Raw genomic sequence first — 19,076 nt, 5'->3', positions numbered from 1 at the left:
AAGGAGGAATGGGGACTTGCTCAAAGTCACTTGGCTAAAGACAGACAGACAGACGTCCCCTGAATTGGAATCTTACCCTTTGGAGCAGCCAGCCCTGGTGGCAGCTCTGGTGGGGAGAATTGTGGAATGCTAATCCCAAGGTCTAGGTTTGAAACTCTATACTTCATTGATTGCGTTTCCCTTTCATAAAATAGTAGGATTCCATTTGAGGATTTAATGAGATGATGGATGTAAAACACCAGGTACATAGTTAATATGTTCTCGGAAAACAGCAGTTTCTTCCCTTCCTTCTGTGGGCCTCAGCTTCCTCATCTATACCAGCTCAACCTGGTCGTGCTCCCTGTGCCTCCCAGCCACGCTCTTCCCACGCTCAGGTCCCACCGCGCCATCCCGGCCGCCAGGTGGGGACCGAAGGCCGGCACTTCGAGAAGATGTCGCACATGCGCACTCGCGGGCGGTGCCCCGCCTTCCAACGCTCTGCATACGTCACTTCCGGCGCGAGCGGCCGGGCCGGCCGGGTGGGGAGTGCGGGTCGGTTCTGTGCGCGCTGCCGGACGAGGCTCCCGCCGCCGATTGACCCGCGCTCCGCCCCGTAGCCGGGCCGGTGAGTGCCCGCGAGCCGGTGTGCCCCGGGGGCCAGGGAGAGGGACCCTTGAGAGGGAGGGACGACCGGAAGTGGGGCATCCGAGTAGAGAGAGACCCCAGGAAATGGGGACACCTGGGGAAGGGGTGACAGCCGGAAGTGGGGGCCTCGGAAGGTGTCGACGGGACGTGGGGTCTCTGGGGCTTCAGGAACGGCGATTCCTGACCTCTTCTTGGGGTAGGACGGGAAGGAAGGTGATGCTCAAAAAATGATAGGCTCCAGGTGGGGAAGATTCCCGGCTTGACCCTAACAAATGGTGTTTGTACCCATCTGTATGCCCACCCATCAATTCATTTACCAGACTGTGACTGGGTCCTGCTCTGTGCTTGATACTGCCAAGGCCCTGGAGATTAAACAGGAAGCTCTAGGTGCAGCGTAGAGCCCAGTGTGGGGCTAGATACATCCTTGCTCTGCCTCACTAGGTGTGTACCCTTGGGCCCTATCCTCACATCATCCGCTAGTATTTACAGAGTACCATCATGGGCCAGGCACCGGGGATAGCAGTGAACGCGGCAGGCAAGTTGTCTGCCCCCATGGAATTTACATTCTAGTGGGCAGTTTCCCCCTTTGTAAACTAGGAACAGCATTAGTGCTCTCACCAAATATTGTGAAGATTAAACAAGAGATGGATGTAAAGTGCTTATCACAGTACTTGATACATGGTAAAATGCTCAAGTACATATTATCTCTTTTCATCATTCCACTATGAGTTAAATTTCATAAGGCAAAGAATTATATTGTTCATTGTTGTGTGCCCAGCACCTGTAAGCACAGTGCCTGCCACAGGTGATCAGTAATTCTTTGATAAATGAATGGATGGGTAAAAACTGGCTTGGAGGAGTTTCAGGTAGACACACAAGACTGGCCTGCATTTTCTGAAAGAGAAGTAGGAACCCAGTGCTGTGGAAAACGGGAGAGAGTCACCCTGGGGGAGTCAAGGGAGGCTTCGTAGAGGAGGTGACATTGAAGCTGGGCCTGGAAGGTGATGAGTTGTCTGTTTGAGAACAAATGAGGCAAGGAAATTCCAGGCAGAGGTATCAGAAATGCATGAAGTGTTCCAAGAATGGTGGGTCATTAGTTTGCTTTGGCTGACATTTCATGTGCATCGAGAGGGGGAAAGGTGGGAGACAGGCTGGAGAGGGACGTTGAGGCTAGGCCTGTAGTCCGTGGATGCTACAGTCTGTCTTCTGGCTAATTACTCGATTGGGATTACAGGCATCTGTTGGTGACTGCCAGGAAAACAGAGCCCAGGGTGGGTCCTGTGAACCATGATTGTTGATCTGTTCCTCACTCAGCATACCTCCCGCCAAGCAGATGAAACTCATTCAACAAATATTTATGGAGCACAGACTGTGTCTGACACCCTGTTAAGTGCTGGGTGGGTTTAAGGTGATGAACAAGACAGATGTGGATGTTGTGCACAAATTGCCTACAGTTGCAACAGTGAGAGAAGCGCTATGCGGAAGAGCTCCTGCAGCGGTGAGGGGAGCTCCTAACCTGGCCCGGAGTCAGAGAAGGCTTCCCGCTTTAAGCACCATCACCCCTCACCTGGATTATTGCAGTAGCCTCTAAATGGTCCCTTTGCCTCTGTTCTCATCCTCTTACAGTCCATTCTCAAGACAGCCCAGTGATCTTTTAGAAATCTAAATCCGATCATGTCAGTCTACTCAAAACCCTCCTTGACTCCCACTGAAGTGAGAGTAACTACGCTCTTACTGGCCTACAAAGCCCAGTACCAACTGGGTCCCCAGTTCCTCTCTAAATTCATCTGCCAGTATTCTCCACCTTGCGCATTTGGTTCTTGCCATACTGGCCTCCTCCCTGTTCCTTGAAAAAGCCAGGCATGGTCCTGCCTCAGGCTTTGCACTTTTTCTTCCCCCAGAATGGCTTGCTCCCTCATCTTCATCTTCTCACACATGTCACTTGGGTGAGGACTTCCCTGATCACCCTACTTAAAATTGCAAGTCCTATCCCCAGGTACTTCCAACCCCCTTGCCTCTTTTATTTCTCTCCATGGCACTTATTATCTTCTAGTAATTGCCCCCAGTGCCTGGACGAGGGCCTGGTACCTACCAAGGGCTCAATATTTGTTGAATAAATGAAGTAGCATCTAATGGGCACCGAAGGGTGAATTGGTATTGGTCAGAAGCACTGGAGGATGAACATGCTAGTCAGAGGAAACAGGATGTGCAGAGGATAAGAAAACCACCTTTGGGAGGAAGTGAAAGAAGCTGGGTGAGGCTGGAGGTTAGAACACAAGGAACAGAGTGTGCAGACCTAAGATTTAGAGGGGGTGACCTGGTCACTGTGGCTGCCGTGGCCCGTGCAGAGACCCCCAGGATGGTTCCTGCCTTCCTTGTTGAGTTCCGAGTGGGGGACCAGTGACAGCCCATGGACAAGAGCTTGGGCTTTGGAACTGGGCAGCCCTGCTGCAATCTTATTCCTGAAATATCTAAGGCAGCTGTGTTGTTTTGTGTTGTTTGTTTTGTTTTTTCCTTTAATAGGTGTGTTAGTTCAGACCTTCCAAGAAGCAGACACTAGGATGAGATTAGACATGCAAGAAATGTAATGGCAGCAACACATAAAAGGGAGGGGAACTGGAGAAATCAGGGAGAGCTTCTGATAGCGATTTGAGGCCAGTCCCTGTGCCGGAGGTTTGGGCAGGAAGTCTTGGACTGCACTGTGGTTCCACAAAAGATTCGGCCAGGCAGATAGGGAGTCCTTGATGCCTGTTCAAGGAGTCCTACGTTTCACTCAGTCATTGGCCACGGACAGTCTGTGGAAAGTGTGCATCCACTGGATGGTGGATCCGGAGGGACAGCAGCTGGGGACACCCATCAGTTATGTTCCACCCCGACAGGAGATCGGATCAGTTTCACAGCCGCCATGCTAAGTCACATGTGGATATGGTAAAAAATTTAACAGTACAGTAAAGAGTCTCTTTCTGTCTCCTTAAATGTCTAGTGTCTAGTTCTGTTCCCTAGAGGGAACCATGGTTAACAGTTTTCTTGTACTTCCTTCCAGAAATTTTAGGTGCATTCACAAGTATATATGCATATATTTTTAAAATGTAAATGCAAGTCTTTTTTTTTTTTAATTGGGGTATAGTTGCTTTACAATGTTGTGTTAGTTTCTGCTGTACAGTGAAGTGAATCAGCTATATGTATACATATATCCCCTCTTTTTTGGGTTTCCTTCCCATTTAGGTCACCACAGAGCATTGAGTAGAGTTCCCTGTGCTATACAGCAGGTTCTCATTAGTTATCTGTTTTATGCATATTAGTGTATATATGTCAATCCCAATATTCCAATTCATCCCACCCCCCCTTTCCCCCCTTGGTTTCCATATGTTTGTTCTCTATGTCTGTGTCGCTATTTCTGCCTTGCAAACAGGTTCATCTGTGCCATTTTTCTAGATTCCACATATATGCATACGATATTTGTTTTTCTCTTTCTGACTTACTTCTCTCTGTATGACAGTCTCTAGGTCCATCCACGTCTCTACAAACGACCCAATTTTGTTCCTTTTTATGGCTAATATTCCATTGTATATATTTACCACATCTCCTTTATCCATTCATTTGTCGATGGGCATTTAGGTTGCTTCCATGACCTGGCTATTGTAAGTAATGCTGCAATGAACTTTGGGGTGCAGGTGTCTTTTTGAATTATGGTTTTCCAGGGTATGTACCCAACAGTGGGATTGCTGGGTCATATGGTAATTCTATTTTTAGGTTTTTTAAGGAACCTCCATACTGTTCTCCATAGTGGCTGTATCAATTTACATTCCCACCAACAGTGCAAGAGGGTTCCCTTTTCTCCACACCCTCTCCAGCATTTATTGTTTTTTGTAGATTTTTTGATGATGGCCATTCTGACTGGTATGAGGTGATACTTCATTGTAGTTTTGATTTGCATTTCTCTAATAATTAGTGATGTTGACCATCTTATGTGCCTCTTCGCCATCTGTATGTCATCTTTGGAGAAATGGCTATTCAGGTCTTCTGCCCATTTTTTGATTGGGTTGTTTGTTCTTTTGATATTGAGCTGCATGAGCTGTTTGTATATTTTGGAGATTAATCCCTTGTCCATGGCTTCATTTGCAAATACTTTCTCCCATTCTGAGGGTTTTTTTTCCGTCTTGTTTATGGTTTCCTTTAAATGCAGGTCTTTTTTTCACACTTTTCTGCAACTGCTTTCTTTTTCCTTAACGTGTCAATTCATAAAGATCTGCCTAATTCCTTTTCACGACTGAATAGTATTCCACTCATATGGTAATATTATTTAACCACTCTCCAATTGGGTGATGTAGGTAGTATTTCCAGTCTTTTGCCATTATAATCAATACTTGTAACAGTCATCCTGGTGTGCATATTTTGCACACACATAGAAATGGAATGCTGGGCCGAAGGGTATGTGTTTTTTTTTTTTTTTTTAACTGAAGTATAGTTGATTTACAATGTTTCAGGTTTACAGCAAAGTGATTCAGTTATACATATATATCTATTCTTTTTCAGATTCTTTTCCATTAACAGGGTATTATAAGATAATGAATATGGTTCCCTGTGTAGGTCCTTGTTGTCTATCTATATTATAAACAGTAGTGTGTACCTGTTAATCCCAAATTCCTAATTTATCCTTCCCCCTCTTCCCCCTTTGGTAACCATAAGTTTGTTTTCTGTCTGTGAGTCTATTTCTGTTTTGTAAATAAGTTCATCTGTATCACTTTTTTAGATTCCACATACCAGTGATATCATATGATACTTGTAAGGGTATGTGGTTTGAAATATTTATAGATACTGACAAACTACCCTAAAGAGGCTATGTCAGTTTATTCTCCCACCAACAGCAAGCATATCAGAGTACCTGTTTTGCATTTTTGCTAATCTGAATTTCAAAGGTGTTTTAGTTTGCATTTCTTTAATTACAAGTCAGGTTGAGCACCTGTTCACACCTCTGTGTGCAAGGCCAGTGTGTTTGATGAGGGGTGTGTGCATCCTGCTCTAGCTGCCTGGGTGCCTCTGCGGAGATTCTTCCTTCATGCTGTCTGGGGCTGGGCTTGGGCACGTGGTTCAGATACTCCTCCAGTCAAGAACCACTGCTCTGAGGTTCTGGCTTGACAAAAAACATCTCTGCCCCCCTCCCTCGTGCTGCTCTCTGATTTGGAATGAGCGGTGCTGGGCTTTCTCCACATCATGCAGGGCTTCTGTTTTTGCAGGGATCCTGGGAGCTAATGTCAGAAGAAAGTGACTCTCTGAGAACCAGCCCTTCCGCGGCCTCACTTTCGGAAAGTGAGCTGCCGCTGCCCCCCGCACACACCGGCTATGTGTGCTCGCTGACCGAGGACCTGGTGGCCAAAGCCAGGGAGGAACTACAGGAGAAGCCAGAATGGAGGCTCCGCGATGTCCAGGCCCTCCGGGACATGGTGCGCAAGGAGTGCCCGAACCTGAGCACCTCCCTCGAGGACGCCTTCCTGCTGCGCTTCCTCCGAGCCCGCAAGTTTGACTACGACCGGGCCCTCCAGCTCCTGATCAACTACCACAGCTGCCGGAGAAGCTGGCCCGAAGTCTTCAACAACCTGCGGCCCTCGGCCTTGAAAGAGGTCCTGGCTTCCGGATTCCTCACTGTACTGCCCCACACCGACCCCAGGGGCCGCCACATCCTCTGCCTCCGTCCAGGTACCGGCCTCACCGTCTCTGGGGGCGGGGCGTGGGTACAGCTTGGGATGCGTCTGCTCAGCGCCCTCTCTCTCTTTCTTATTCCCTTTTGTCCCCTCCTTGCCTTAGTCAGGGCTCTTATATATATATATATATATATATATATATATATATATATGTATGTACACACACACGTATATATATTTATTTGGTTGTGTCAGGTCTTAGTTGCAGCGCGGGCTCCTTAGTTGTGGCATGCAAACTCTTATTTGCATCATGCATGTGGAATCTAGTTCCCTGACCAGGGATCGAACCCAGGCCCCCTGCATTGGGAGCATGGAGTCTTATCCACTGAGCCACCAGGGAAGTCCCAGTCAAGGCTCTTTTGATCGCAAGAGAACAAAACCCTGCTCTACCGGCTTAAGACAAAAGGGAGGATTTAGTCTAAGGAGATGGAAGCACAGCACTAGAGATCTGAAGGAACACGCCTCTTGCCGGGCCCAGGAGCCAAGACCCAGAATCCAAGTCATTCCCCGATCAGGAACTAAGCCCGCCATTCTCCCTGTCTCTGCTTCTGACTGTCTGTCAGTCTCTCTGAACCACATCTCTGCTGCCCTTTGCACATCTTCCTCACACTTCTGTTCGTGGACTGGCTTCTGCTCCCTCGGTACACCCCTCATCTCCCAGGTTTACCTGGCCACCCAACTAAGTTCTTTCAATGCAAATTCCAGATTTCTAGGGTTGGGAATCTGGTGGGCTGAGAAAGCGACCCTGGTCATCGTGTACAAGCGGGGCTGCCAGGACACCCCCTCTCAGCTCCCACCCTTTCACTCCTTAGTGAGCACGTGAGATACAGATATCAGTGAAAGGGTCTGGGCTAGGCAGATGCCTGGAAAGGTATCTGCCTACCACGTGCCTCCTCTGTCCTCTCCGCCCTCCCTCTGCTTTGTTAAGCCCTTGAAAGTATTCACTTTAGATTCACTTTCAGATCTCAGCACTGCATGATGGTAATCGGGACACCTGACATTTCTCTGGCACAGTAGTTTTCAGTGGAGGCACCTCCCCCTGCCCAGAAGCATTTAGAAATGTGTGGGAACATTTTCTTGGTTGACACAACGACCGAGGGGTCCTAGAACTCAAGCCTTCTGATTCTTCGTCCTCTTCTCTTCCCTGACACCAAATGCATTATAAACTCTGGAGAGTTCTCCACTCTGCCCCCAACCTCAACATTTTCCATCAGAGCAGAACTGAAAAAAAAAAAATGTGAAAGTAAGAAAGAGTGCTGTGTTCTTCTTCCCAAGCACGCTGGGAACATGAGAACCTGCTGACTGCCCTTTCTGCTCATGCATACAAATGCGTCTGGAAACTGATGCGAGTGGAAGCGGGAGGGCACCTTCCTCTGCCTGCAGGCCCCACGTTACCACTTCCTTTAGTCCTTTACCAAACCCTTTTGGTAGACCAAACCACATTCTCTTGAGCCGTTACTGTGTACCAGGCACAGTGTTAACTGCTTTACCTGCCGTTTTCGGTGCTTTCCAAAATCAGGGGCGTTCATTTTAAAATAAGCAATGCGGTGGAGATGTCAGGGCACCCAGAAACCTAGAAACCAGTCAGCGAGAGTTTCTGTTCCTCCTCTGTGCTCACCTCATACGAATAAACGAAAACAGTCAGATATTACCACACGGGTTTCACCCCTTTGCTTGTGTGGTTTGAACTCTTTGCTCGTGTGATGGATTTTTTTCCCCATATGTCTGCAGCAGATCTGGATCCCTCCCCACCGACTCCACATTTTAGCAGGAGGCAGATACAGATTTTGTTCTTAACTAGGTATTGGCTTTGCCTTTTTATAAGCTCTTTTGAGACATATGTGATTGAAAAGGATGATAGCCAGTTATGCAGAAGCAGGTTCAATTGGCAGCAACATCAAACAACAAGCTGGCATAATTTTTGGACAAAGGTTTTTTCATAGGAATTTTGCACATATCACAAATCCCATTGGTGGCAATCCTGTGGAGTTTTTTCCTTCTTTTAATATTTATTTATTTGGTTGCACTGGGTCTTAGTTGTGGCATGTGAACCCTTAGTTGCGGCATGCATGTGGGATCTAGTTCCCTGACAGAGGATCGAGCCTGGGCCCCCTGCATTGGGAGCGCAGAGTCTTAACCACTGCGCCACCAGGGAAGTCCCCCTGTGGAGTTTCACCTTTGTAAGAAAGAGACACTGAGATGTTAGTGGGATTTTCTTGAGAATATTGGTTAACACTCAAAAGTTGTCATTTTCATCTTTTCCCCAAAGAGAGAAAGACTCCTCGATCATATGGGGAACATTAAAGGAGCATCCAGCCTGGAAAGGGGGATTTGCTCAGACAACAGCATTGGAAGGCCATCTCCACCTCTGCTGTCCTCAGTCTGGGCTTCATTCTCAGACCAGCTCTTGCCTCATGGGGTCCCTGAGTCTCAGGCTCCCAGCCTCACCACTACAAGAAAGAAGAGAGATCTTCTGTTTCCAAAGGGCCAAGGTCCCAGAATTGAGTCCCCATGGTTCTGCTTGACCTGGCTTGGATCACATGCTTGTGGCCAGGAGGTTATAATACCCGTATTGGCCAAGCCCAGCTTTGGACCCGGGAGTGAAGTCCGTTTACCCAAACTGTATGGCTAGCATGGGAAGGGGTAGTTCCCCAAGGAAAATCAGGGTGGTTTCATGAAGATAAGGGGACTTGTGATGGCAGAAGGCGCAGGTGTCCATGAAGCCAGTATTGTTATCCTGTTCTATGTATGGGATAATATGTAGGCCCATGGTGGTGAGAAGGTAACTTGCCCAAGGTCACACAACTAGTGAGATTCAAACCCCCGCATGTGTCTGACTTCAGAACTCACTGTTTCATCCTCACCACTCAATTGCATTTCCATTTCAGAATGTGCTGCTGTGTTTGGAGTTAAGAAACATCAGCTACCACTTAGAGATCTAAATAGTCATGCCAGTAGAATTCTGTCTTTTCCATTTTTAAACAATAGTTTTAGGAAGGAGGTAAATCATAGCCTGTCTGATTACTTGTTTGTGTTCATTTCTGTAACATACTGTCCATCTCTTATGACCTTAGACAGATGGATCCCGAGCAACTATCCGATTACCGAAAATATCCGAGCCATATACCTGACATTAGAAAAACTCATTCAGTCTGAAGAAACCCAGGTGAATGGAATTGTAATTCTTGCAGACTACAAAGGAGTGAGCTTATCAAAGGCATCTCATTTTGGCCCTTTTATAGCCAAAAAGGTGATTGGCATCCTTCAGGTATGGCCCCTGTGTGTCCTGTGCCTGTCCTGTCCTGTGGCTGTTTGGTTTCCCCAGGGCCCTGTCCACTTACCTCTAATTCCACCTGATACACAAACCCCACCTCCTCTCCACAGTCAGAACAATAGAAAAGCATTATGGGAAGAAACGTAAAAGTCCAATTCACCACTCATTCTCATCAGGGTCTCCAGTAGTTTCTAGGCAAGATCAGCTTTAGGGCAAGAGTCCAAAAAACAGAGAAATGCTTTCAGCCTTTTTTTTTTTTGGTACAGAAGGCAGAGAAATTCTCAACAAACGAAACTGAGAAGGTTTCTGCTGAAGTGATGGAACCTCTCCTCCTTTCTGTGGGACCTGGGCATTGGGAGCCCTGTTGGGCTGTTTTGGTCAGATGCTTTCACGCCTCATGTTCTGTGTTTCAGAACTCAAGTCTCTGGGAACCATAAAGTTCCTTACACACCAGTAGTGTGTGAAATGGTTTGCACATGCAAAGCACTTTTTTTAAAAAATTGAAGTATAGTTGATTTACAATATTATGTTAGTTTAAGGTGTACAGCGCAATGATTCAGTATTTTTATAGATTATACTCCATTAAAAGTTATTACAAAATAATGGCTATAATTCCCTGTGCTGTGCAGTATATCCTCGTAGCTGCAAAGCACACTTACAGTCTTTATAACCCATTCAGTCCTTCAGGGAATCCTCTGAGATAGACAAGGCAAGAATTATCTTTCCTTGTTGAAAGGAAACCGAGACCTTCAGGATGTAGCCTGGCCTGCGCCTCCCAGCTCTGGCAGGTTGGAGCTTTGTTCTGACCCAGCCCGTGGGGTGCTGCCTCCCATGAGCTCTGGAGGTTCAGCGACACCACGATTCTCCTCAGTGGTGTGTTTGAGCCACTACTGCACACCAGGCTGATGATTTAAGCCTTTAAATGTCACCTCTGGTCATTATCAGAAATGTGAATCCTGGCTTTGAGACAATACTTTGGCTTTCCTTAGCTTCCACTCTTCTTTGCAGATTCAGGTGTAAGGATAATGCATTTGGATCAGTGGTTTTCTAGTCCTGTATGATGATCTGGGGGACAAAAAAAAGTTCCCAGGCTGTGGTAATGGACAGTTTCCAGATGCTCCACAGGTTCTAACACCCCCTTCCCTTCCCCCACAGGATGGTTTCCCCATTCGGATAAAAGCAGTCCATGTAGTGAACGAACCTCGAATATTTAAAGGCATTTTTGCCATCATAAAACCGTTTCTGAAGGAGAAAATAGCAAACAGAGTAAGTGATGATCCTATCGATTTAAGATACTTCCATTTTTTTTAATGCTGCCTTTTTGTGACATCTGTAAATTTATTGTGATGACAGTAAACTTAGCGTATTATTCTTGCCCTGAGACTACTAATTTGGAAAGTGCAAGGTTACAGATAAAATAAATGAACACTCCTTTCTGTGAGGGGGAGATGAAATTAATGAGAACATAATATTTGCCAGTGGAGAGAGCAGAACCAGGATTGTTATAGTAGGAACGTCCCTGCTCTGTGATCATTTAGACTTTTTAATATCCTGGCCTGGGCACTGTGAACCAACATTGTGTTTTATGTGTAAGAGGACATGGCAAAGGGTAGTCACTGGGCAGGTAGTTAAAAAGAGTCATGGCAATTTCTTTTTTTTTTTTTTTAAATACATTTATTTATTTTTGGCTGTGTTGGGTCTTCGTTGCTGTGCGCGGGCTCCTCATTGTGGTGGCTTCTCATGTTGCGGAGCACGGGCTTCAGTAGTTGTGGCACGCGGGCTCAGTAGTTGTGGCACATGGGCTTAGTTGTTCCACGGCATGTGGGATCTTCCCGGACCAGGGCTTAGAACCCATGTCCCCTGCATTGGCAGGCGGATTCTTAACCACTGTGCCACCAGGGAAGCCCGGCAATTTCTTACTACAACTCCTTGGGCTTTAAAAATGCTATTTAAGCCTTTCCACTTACCTAAATTGTGGTCTTGCTCGTAGTTTGTGGAGTAATTCAAGGTTTATGAGATCTGTGAGTTTTTAGTTTAATTCTTATTTAAGAAAGGATAGATGTCACTTTCAAAGACAGTCTTCCTCTCTGACCCTGAAGAGCCACTTCTCTTAACTTTTCCCAGGATCACGATTGAAATGTGGTGGGTGGTATTTTTCTCCTTCTTTCCTAGGCCTGGGAACATGGTTCTGGTCACTCAAATATTCTTGAATTTTGTTCTCTTTTTCAAAGAGGAAAGAAACATAAAGAGAATCTCAAGTGTGTAAGCGAGGGAACTTAAAATCAGATCCAGATTCCCAGGCCCTTTCCCTGAAGACTTTAACTCATCAGTTCGGGGATGGAGCCCAGGAATCTCTGCTTTTAAAATCTCCTTAGGTGATTCTGATACATGGTTAGGTTTGAGAACCTCTGATTTAGTGGCCTCCCTACCTGGGTTTGAACCCATGTTGGTTCCTGGAGCTCCCGTTTGGAACCTGCTTTTACCAAAGCAGCCTTTGGAAGAGGTCTTTTACATCTGTGAAATGACCTTACTGGTGGCCCACAATCTTGTTCACTTGGTCCTTCGTATGTTCGTTCATTCACTCAAAAATATGTTTTGATCAACTACTCTGTGCAAGTGTGTTCTCGATGAACAAAACAGACCAAAATCTCTGCCCCCAAAATCCCTCCCATTCTAGAAAGAGACACAGACAATGGATTACATATGCTATCTAGGATAAGGATGTGCTAAGTGCTATGGAGAAAAATAAAGCAGAGAACGGGGACAGTGGGTGCTGGAAGCGGGGAAGGGGTTGTAGCATTCAACGGGGTAGTTAGAAGTGGTGTCACTGAGAAGCTGGCGTTTGAGCAAAGACTTGAAAAGCAATGAGGGAGTGGACCTTACAGTGATCTGGGGGACCCTGAGATGGGAGTGGCCTGGGGGAGCAGCAGGGGCAGGTGGTAGGAGTGGGAGGCAGAGGGGTAACAGGGGCCAGGTTGTGTGGGCCATCGTAGGGAGTCCGGCTTTTAGTCTGCGTAACGTGGAAACACGGGAAGCTTGTACATATTAGAGGAGTGACTTGATCCGACGCATGTTGAAAAGTGCTTAGATTGTGGTGGGACAAGGGTGTGAACACAGAGACGAGTGAGGAAGCTGTTGTAGGAATCCAGGTAAGAAGGGATGGTGGCCTGGTACCATTAGGGTGGCGGGGAAGGTCTAGAATTCCGGATGCATTTCCTTATACCCCTTACCAGCCAACAGGATATGGGGTATAAGGAAAAGAGGATTAAGGATCCTCAAGCTTTTCGAGGAACTGGGTAGAGTTGGCATCAACTGTTCCTTTATTCATTCAACAGATATTTGTTTGAGCACCTCCTGAGTTACTGGTTAACCTAAGGACATGTGTGCTTTCCTTTCATCCTCTGTAGTTTTTCCTTCATGGGTCTGACCTGAACTCTCTCCATTCAAACCTTCCAAGAAACATTCTCCCCAAGGAGTACGGGGGCACGGCCGGAGAGCTGGACATCACCGCCTGGAACGCGGCGCTGCTGGCCTCGGAGGAGGACTTTGTGAGGGAGTTCTGCCAACCTGGCCCTCCCTGCGACAGCATCCTGGGCCAGGCCTTGCCGCCCGAGGGGCTGAGCCCAGAGGTGCCGTGTGATGACTCCATGCGGGCTGTGAAATCACAGCTGTACTCCTGCTACTAGCCAGTCCCCTGTGAATGTCACCATCTTTTAAAACCTTTTCTTCTTTCTTTGGAGAGGTCCAAGGAGAATCTGAGGTGCCATGGATTGTGTTGCTCCTTGTAACAGAACTGCAGCGTGGAGGAAAAGCCTGTAGGGCTCTGAGGTACGCCGCGGGGTGAGGCTTTGGTTACTTGAATGACTCCTATGGAAGACATGGAGAAAGCTCCCCCAGCGATTCCAAACGTTTGGAATCCCAGTGTGCAGCCCTTCATCTGAAGCCGTATCTGGTTTTGACACAGCTCAAAGCAAGAAAAATCAGGACCAAAGTTCACTCTGATCCCACGTTCTAAGAGAAAACAACCTGATTGGCCAGTCAGCACACACCTATGAAACAGTTTGACCAAGGCTGCAAAGTGGCCACACATGAGACAAGGGGAGTTTGTGTTCTTCACATGAAGCCAAACTGCAGACCTCTGTGCTCATCAAGAAACTTGAAGCGTTAGTCCATCACTGGGTCTGGAAAGCACCGTCACTGAATCATGCAAGCACCCAGACCGAAGCAGCACCTCCTGATCAAATTCAGGAGCCACGGACCTCACGTACCTCTGGGATTCATGGGTTGAATCTTGCAATAGGAACTTAAAGTTTTCCCAAACCCATAAAGCCTTAGGCCTGGTTCTCAGTGGAATCATACATGATCCTAGATGTACGTGATTTGACTCAACCTAAAAGACTGGATGCCATGCCTGTGTAGCTAAAAGAATTCTGGGGGCTTCCCTGTTGGTGCAGTGGTTAAGAATCCGCCTGCCAATGCAGGGGACACGGGTCCAAGCCCTGGTCCGGGAAGATCCCACATGCCGCGGAGCAGCTAAGCTCGTGTGCCACAGCTACTGAAGCTGCGCTCAAGACCCCGCGAGCCACAACTACTGAGCCCGCGTGCCACAACTACTGAAGCGCACGCGCCTAGAGCCCATGCTCTGCAACAAGAGAAGCCACCGCATTGAGAAGCCCGTGCACTGCAACGAAGAGTAGCCCCTGCTCGCCACAATTAGAGAAAGCCCACGTGCAGCAACGAAGACCCAACGCGGTCAAAAATAAATTTATTTGAAAAAATAAAATAAAATAAAAGAATTCTGGCCTAAGAATTAAGAGACCTGGGCCTCAGCTTTCTCATCTGTAAAATGAGGCTGAATGAAGTGATCCTGAGGGCCCTTTTGGCTACTACCGAGGTTCTGGGATTTGGTTTAGTGATTGATTGAATGGTTCAGTTTTCTGCCTAGAAAGAGGACTCTCTAGATACCAGTGGTTGGATCCTGTTTTTCTTAGTACGCCTGGGCCTTTCCAAGAGGGATGCGTCATTTTTTGGCCCTGCCTTTAAAGAAACAGTGGACTGAGCAATCCCCATTTTCTTTTCACGGTGAGGGTTAAACTTGAAAAGGATGGCCTTTGTGAGGGCAGGTGAGATGCCCAGAATCTTGGATGAATTCCTTCCATTCCTGAGACTCAGGGGTATATTTTAAACCTGGCAATGGTGAATGGTTAACTTCCTTGGGATTCTTAGATTTTGGTTTCTGGAAATGAACGCAAGGGCAAGTTATTCTGGGACCTCCACCCTCACCCCTGCCACCCCAGCCCACTTGAGTTTCTCTCTCTCGTGTTCGGCCAGACTGAATGTTACTTCTGCGTTTCAGCACTTTAGACCCTTTCTGTCAAGAATTTAGCCTTAGCCCACGCATCAAATTAAGTGGTTCATCTGACAGCTTTTGACCTATTTCCCTTCATATTCATTCCATGCAAATGGTGGTGTTAAAAAGTGACAAGTGGGACTTCCCCTTCCCTGGCGGTCCAGTGGTTAAGACTCTGCACTTCCAGTGCAGGGGGCACTGGTTTGATCCCTGGTCGGGGACCTAAGATTCCATATGCTGCGTGGTGTGACCAAAAAAAAAAAAAAAAAAAAAAAAGTGACAAGTACCACGCGTTGTGTGTGTACCTTCTCCGTGCATTTGTTAGAGCAGCAGGCAAGGTGGATGGCTCAGTTAGGATTAGAACAGTCCTCTGAAATTCAAAGGCCAGTCAGGTGTTAATAAGCTGTTCATCTCTTTAGCATTTTTAAAAATGTCTGGAGAAGTTGTTGGTGGAAATAACTTACCTCATTAGTGCCAGTTCTAGGGAGAATTCTTTTCACCATAGATGCTAACCCTGGATGTTCTAGGGACCTGGCTGAGAGGGAAATGTCAAAATGCATACCCCTGGCTGCCTGTAGTCCCATCTGACAATGACAGTGTGACCAGCATTGCTGGAACGGTCTAAATAGGACAAGTGGGATGGCTATAGTAGAGGGTTCAGAACTCAACTGCCTGGATGGGAGTTGGTTAGAGGCTTTCTTAGGTCCCAAAGAGGATAGAGTGATTAAAAAACAAAACAAAAAGGTTAGACATGAATGGTTCAAGTTTCTAAGGTTTAAACTGTGCATTGCATTGCTGGCCAATTGCCTTTGTCTACATGTCTTAACATAGGGATGACCAAGCTCACCTAGAGAAATTTCTCAAAGACCAGGAAGGATGTTGCCCTTTTCCCAGGCCTTCCCAGTTGGATCAGGGAGCTGTTTCATTCAGCTTCTGAAAGGAGTCAGAGCCAAGGGTTATCTACTTTCTGCAGCTGCTGTGTTTTATGTTGGCTCCAGAGAGATCAAATGGTTTTGGCACCTGAGGAGGTTTGAGCCAAGCTGTGAAACCAGGACCTCCCTGGGTGGAGAACACGGTGGTCTCCACATGGCTTCACCAGGCGTCTGTGTGAAGTTGCCCCAGGCAGGGCAGGGGAATGACCACAGGAGCATGCTGGGAGCTTCACTCAGCAGTGAGGGCACAGTGATGGAGCAAGTAGTTGAACACCTGGAGAACTGTGAGTGTTCTCCTTCAGGGAAAAGTTCTGATCCATTTCACAAACACCTGAAAATGAACTTTTCCCGCAATTCCAGGTAGCATGGCGTAGGTAAGGGAAAGGAATAGTAAACCAGGAGACCCGAGTTCCAGCTTTACTTTGCCACGTGGCCTCAGATCAGCCACCAAACATCCCTGAATCGTCATACGATAAAGGGTGTCTACACTCGGAGCTCTGAACCCTCTGGCATAAGAGGCTTTTCTCTTTTTTTCCCTGCATTTGGGTGATTCTTTAGGAAATTTAGGACTGAATGAACTGACACCTAAAGCTTCCAAATGAATCTGTAAGCTTGAGAAATTTGGTGTGTGTTGGGGTGTGCGTGTTCTTCCTCTCTTCTACATAGAATTCTGGAAAATTGTGCCTCTTCCTGGAATCCTGTTCTACCTTCACAGCCAGAGACTGGAAGAAATCTACAGAAATAGCCCTAAGTGCAACCCTGGCTTCCCCTCTTGAGTTTATTTGCTCTTGGCAAAGGTGGCTTCAGTTCCCTAGTACTTCATCCCGTTTTCACAAGGAGCCGCCTGTCCTTAGAGGTTTACAGACACTTCAGTTCGCAAGATACTACATTTTTGCCAGAAATAGAGCCAGGGTAATAAGAGAGATTTTCCCGGAATCCCTATGAGATATTGAGCCTTTCAGAATTTTTCCTGGGTGGGCAGCTGCTTTAAATGCCATCTGATTCTCAGATCAGTCACGGGATTGCTTTTTCATTTGGGTAGCACCGCATTTTAAGGTATTCCTTTGACACCTCTTCTTTCATTTAGGAAGTAAAATGTTCGCTAAGGTAATGATGTAAGTATGGCTGTCCCATGGCATGAGAGGTATGGAGATAGCAAACGGAAACATATTGACTGTTCAGGAAAGATGTCAGTTCTCGTCATCCTTTTCGGTATTGGGATCTGTGAATTTTGTTAATCTCAAGTAAATTCCCTTCTGCTCTCCTGACTCAGAAATGGTTTGTTTGAAATACAAGTATTAAACAACATTAGATACAAGTATTAAACAAAAATATTCTTCCTTTATAGAGCTTGCTCCATGGGAAGGCCCAGGGTGATTTGTGGATGGAGATGCTAGTGACCTTTTTTCCTCTTTGCCAATTAGCTGCTTTTCCTTTCATTTTACAGGGCGCCATGTTTAGTTGGGCAGTTAAGTAGCTGCCATTGGGATTCTTGTGGATATGCCTCGGCCTCTTGGTATATCAGGTGGGAACCCGTTACAAGTGAAATACTTGAAAATTCTCTGGGGCCAAGAGCCTCTGACACCACTCTGAAGGGGTGAGAGGTGGACTAATTTTGTGACCAGACTGGGGCACCATTTTGGCCACTGGTCGCATTCCTCGCTTCAAACTGAAATTCAGTTTGGCTTCAAGTATAGGGATACATGGTGGTGGATACATCTACTTCAGTGTTTGTTTTGATCAAAAGTTTATTTTTCTAGTGCATTTTCTAAGTCAAAATGGTGAAAACATGTAATTTTAGTATGCATGACTGGGTCTTAAATAAAAATCTCTGTAAGGTTGAGTGTGTGTGGAGTTCTTTTGTGACAGTGGCAGTTTGGGTAAAGGTTCTGAGGGTTTATTATTCACGGTACACAGTGGCCTGGGCAGAGCCTCTTTCCTGGGGAGGCCGGCAGGGGCGCTGTGGCAGCACGTGCATTCTCTAGACCGTGGGCTGGCTGCCTCTGAAGATCATGTGCAGTGAGAAGACACCAATGTGAAGAAAAGAGGTGGAGCTAGATGCCCACAGTGATAGATACGCAAACTTTTCATTTCACAAGGCCCAGGTATGCTTCCCAGACTGGCCTTGAACCCTGACAGCTAACGATTCCTGAGTGTGGGCTGGGCATCCATCGTGTTAAGCGCTTCACATACAAAATCTCATTGAATCTTCAAGCACCCTTAATGAAATAGTATTATTGCTCCTGTGGGGAAAGTGAGGCACAGAAAAGTTAAGCTAGCTTGCCCCAGGACACACAGCTAGTTAAGTAGCATTGGGATTCAAGGTCAGGCAGTCTGACTGCAGCTCACGATTTCCTCCTGATGGCTGGAGCCAGGCTGTGCAGTTAGTTAGCCCACAGACAGACCACAGAAAGAAGGAAGGTATTTTATCGTGAGAAAGTGTCAGTTTAAAAACTGGCTTGTTTTCTGGCTTCTTAGAAAATATAAAGCAGAAGTTCTTAACCTCTGAGACCCAAGTTGTAACTGAACATTTTATTCTGGAAGCACCTGTAAGTAAACCCAATTCCTTGAAGGGTGACTAGGGTGTGGCTTCATCATCTCAGGTCCCATGCTGCTTAGCTGTTTCTCTAAGCTAATGGCTTCTCTGCCCCCTATTCATCTCCCCAGAGGAGACAGAAGCTAGGTCCCCATCTGTGTTGGATCTGGTGTGTTGGTGATGGGTCAGTTGAGAAATACTCAGGATATCCATACACTTACTGTTGGCTTTTGATGATGCCAACAGTAAGTACTTACACTGCAACATACCAGCTCTTCAGGTCAGCCTTCTCTAAGGAACTTAGTCTGTTTCTTACATCTGGAAAAATGGAGCTAATGGCGCCAATCCTTTTTACCTCACAACAGTGTTAAAAGGATCAACTTAGGTACTTTACAAGCCACAGGAGTGATTTTCCATGTTATGAGTCAGCACTTCTGGTTTCTCTTGTAAAACACCTCTTAGTTTCCCCAGCACCCACTCCTCACAGTACTGGTTCAGCACTTCTATATAACCAGTGGCCCCAAATGTTTCATGTTAATTGCATTTAAAGCTGGTGAGTAATAAAATCCTTTAGGGCACTACTTTTCTGGAAAAAAAATTGTTTTAACCAAATGTTCACTCTCTTATCTGATAAGGTGCCAGTACCTTGGGATACAGT

At 46.6% G+C, this 19,076-nt stretch overlaps 1 protein-coding gene across 5 annotated transcripts; it reads left to right on the top strand.

The window, feature by feature from the left end:
- The first annotated feature begins 488 nt into the window (after positions 1-488).
- On the top strand, positions 489-17,725 carry TTPAL (alpha tocopherol transfer protein like). 5 transcript variants are annotated; one of them, XM_032606002.1, is made up of 6 exons: positions 489-604; positions 3,148-3,552; positions 5,862-6,321; positions 9,401-9,594; positions 10,756-10,866; positions 13,008-17,725. In XM_032606002.1, exons 2-6 carry the CDS (start codon positions 3,487-3,489, stop codon positions 13,284-13,286), a joined length of 1,110 nt encoding a protein of 369 aa, XP_032461893.1. In that variant the 5' UTR covers positions 489-604; positions 3,148-3,486; the 3' UTR covers positions 13,287-17,725. The 5 variants fall into 5 exon arrangements, with proteins under 5 accessions (XP_032461893.1, XP_032461895.1, XP_032461896.1 ...); XM_032606004.1 differs by lacking the exon at positions 3,148-3,552 and having other exon boundaries at positions 500-604; XM_032606005.1 differs by lacking the exons at positions 489-604; positions 3,148-3,552 and adding an exon at positions 628-865.
- The last annotated feature ends 1,351 nt before the right edge of the window (positions 17,726-19,076 follow it).

This window comes from Phocoena sinus, chromosome 15 (assembly GCF_008692025.1).
Source record: "Phocoena sinus isolate mPhoSin1 chromosome 15, mPhoSin1.pri, whole genome shotgun sequence".
NCBI lineage: Eukaryota > Metazoa > Chordata > Mammalia > Artiodactyla > Phocoenidae > Phocoena > Phocoena sinus.
The sequence above is the reverse complement of the archived record's forward strand: the minus strand, read 5'-3'. Positions and strand labels throughout refer to the sequence as shown.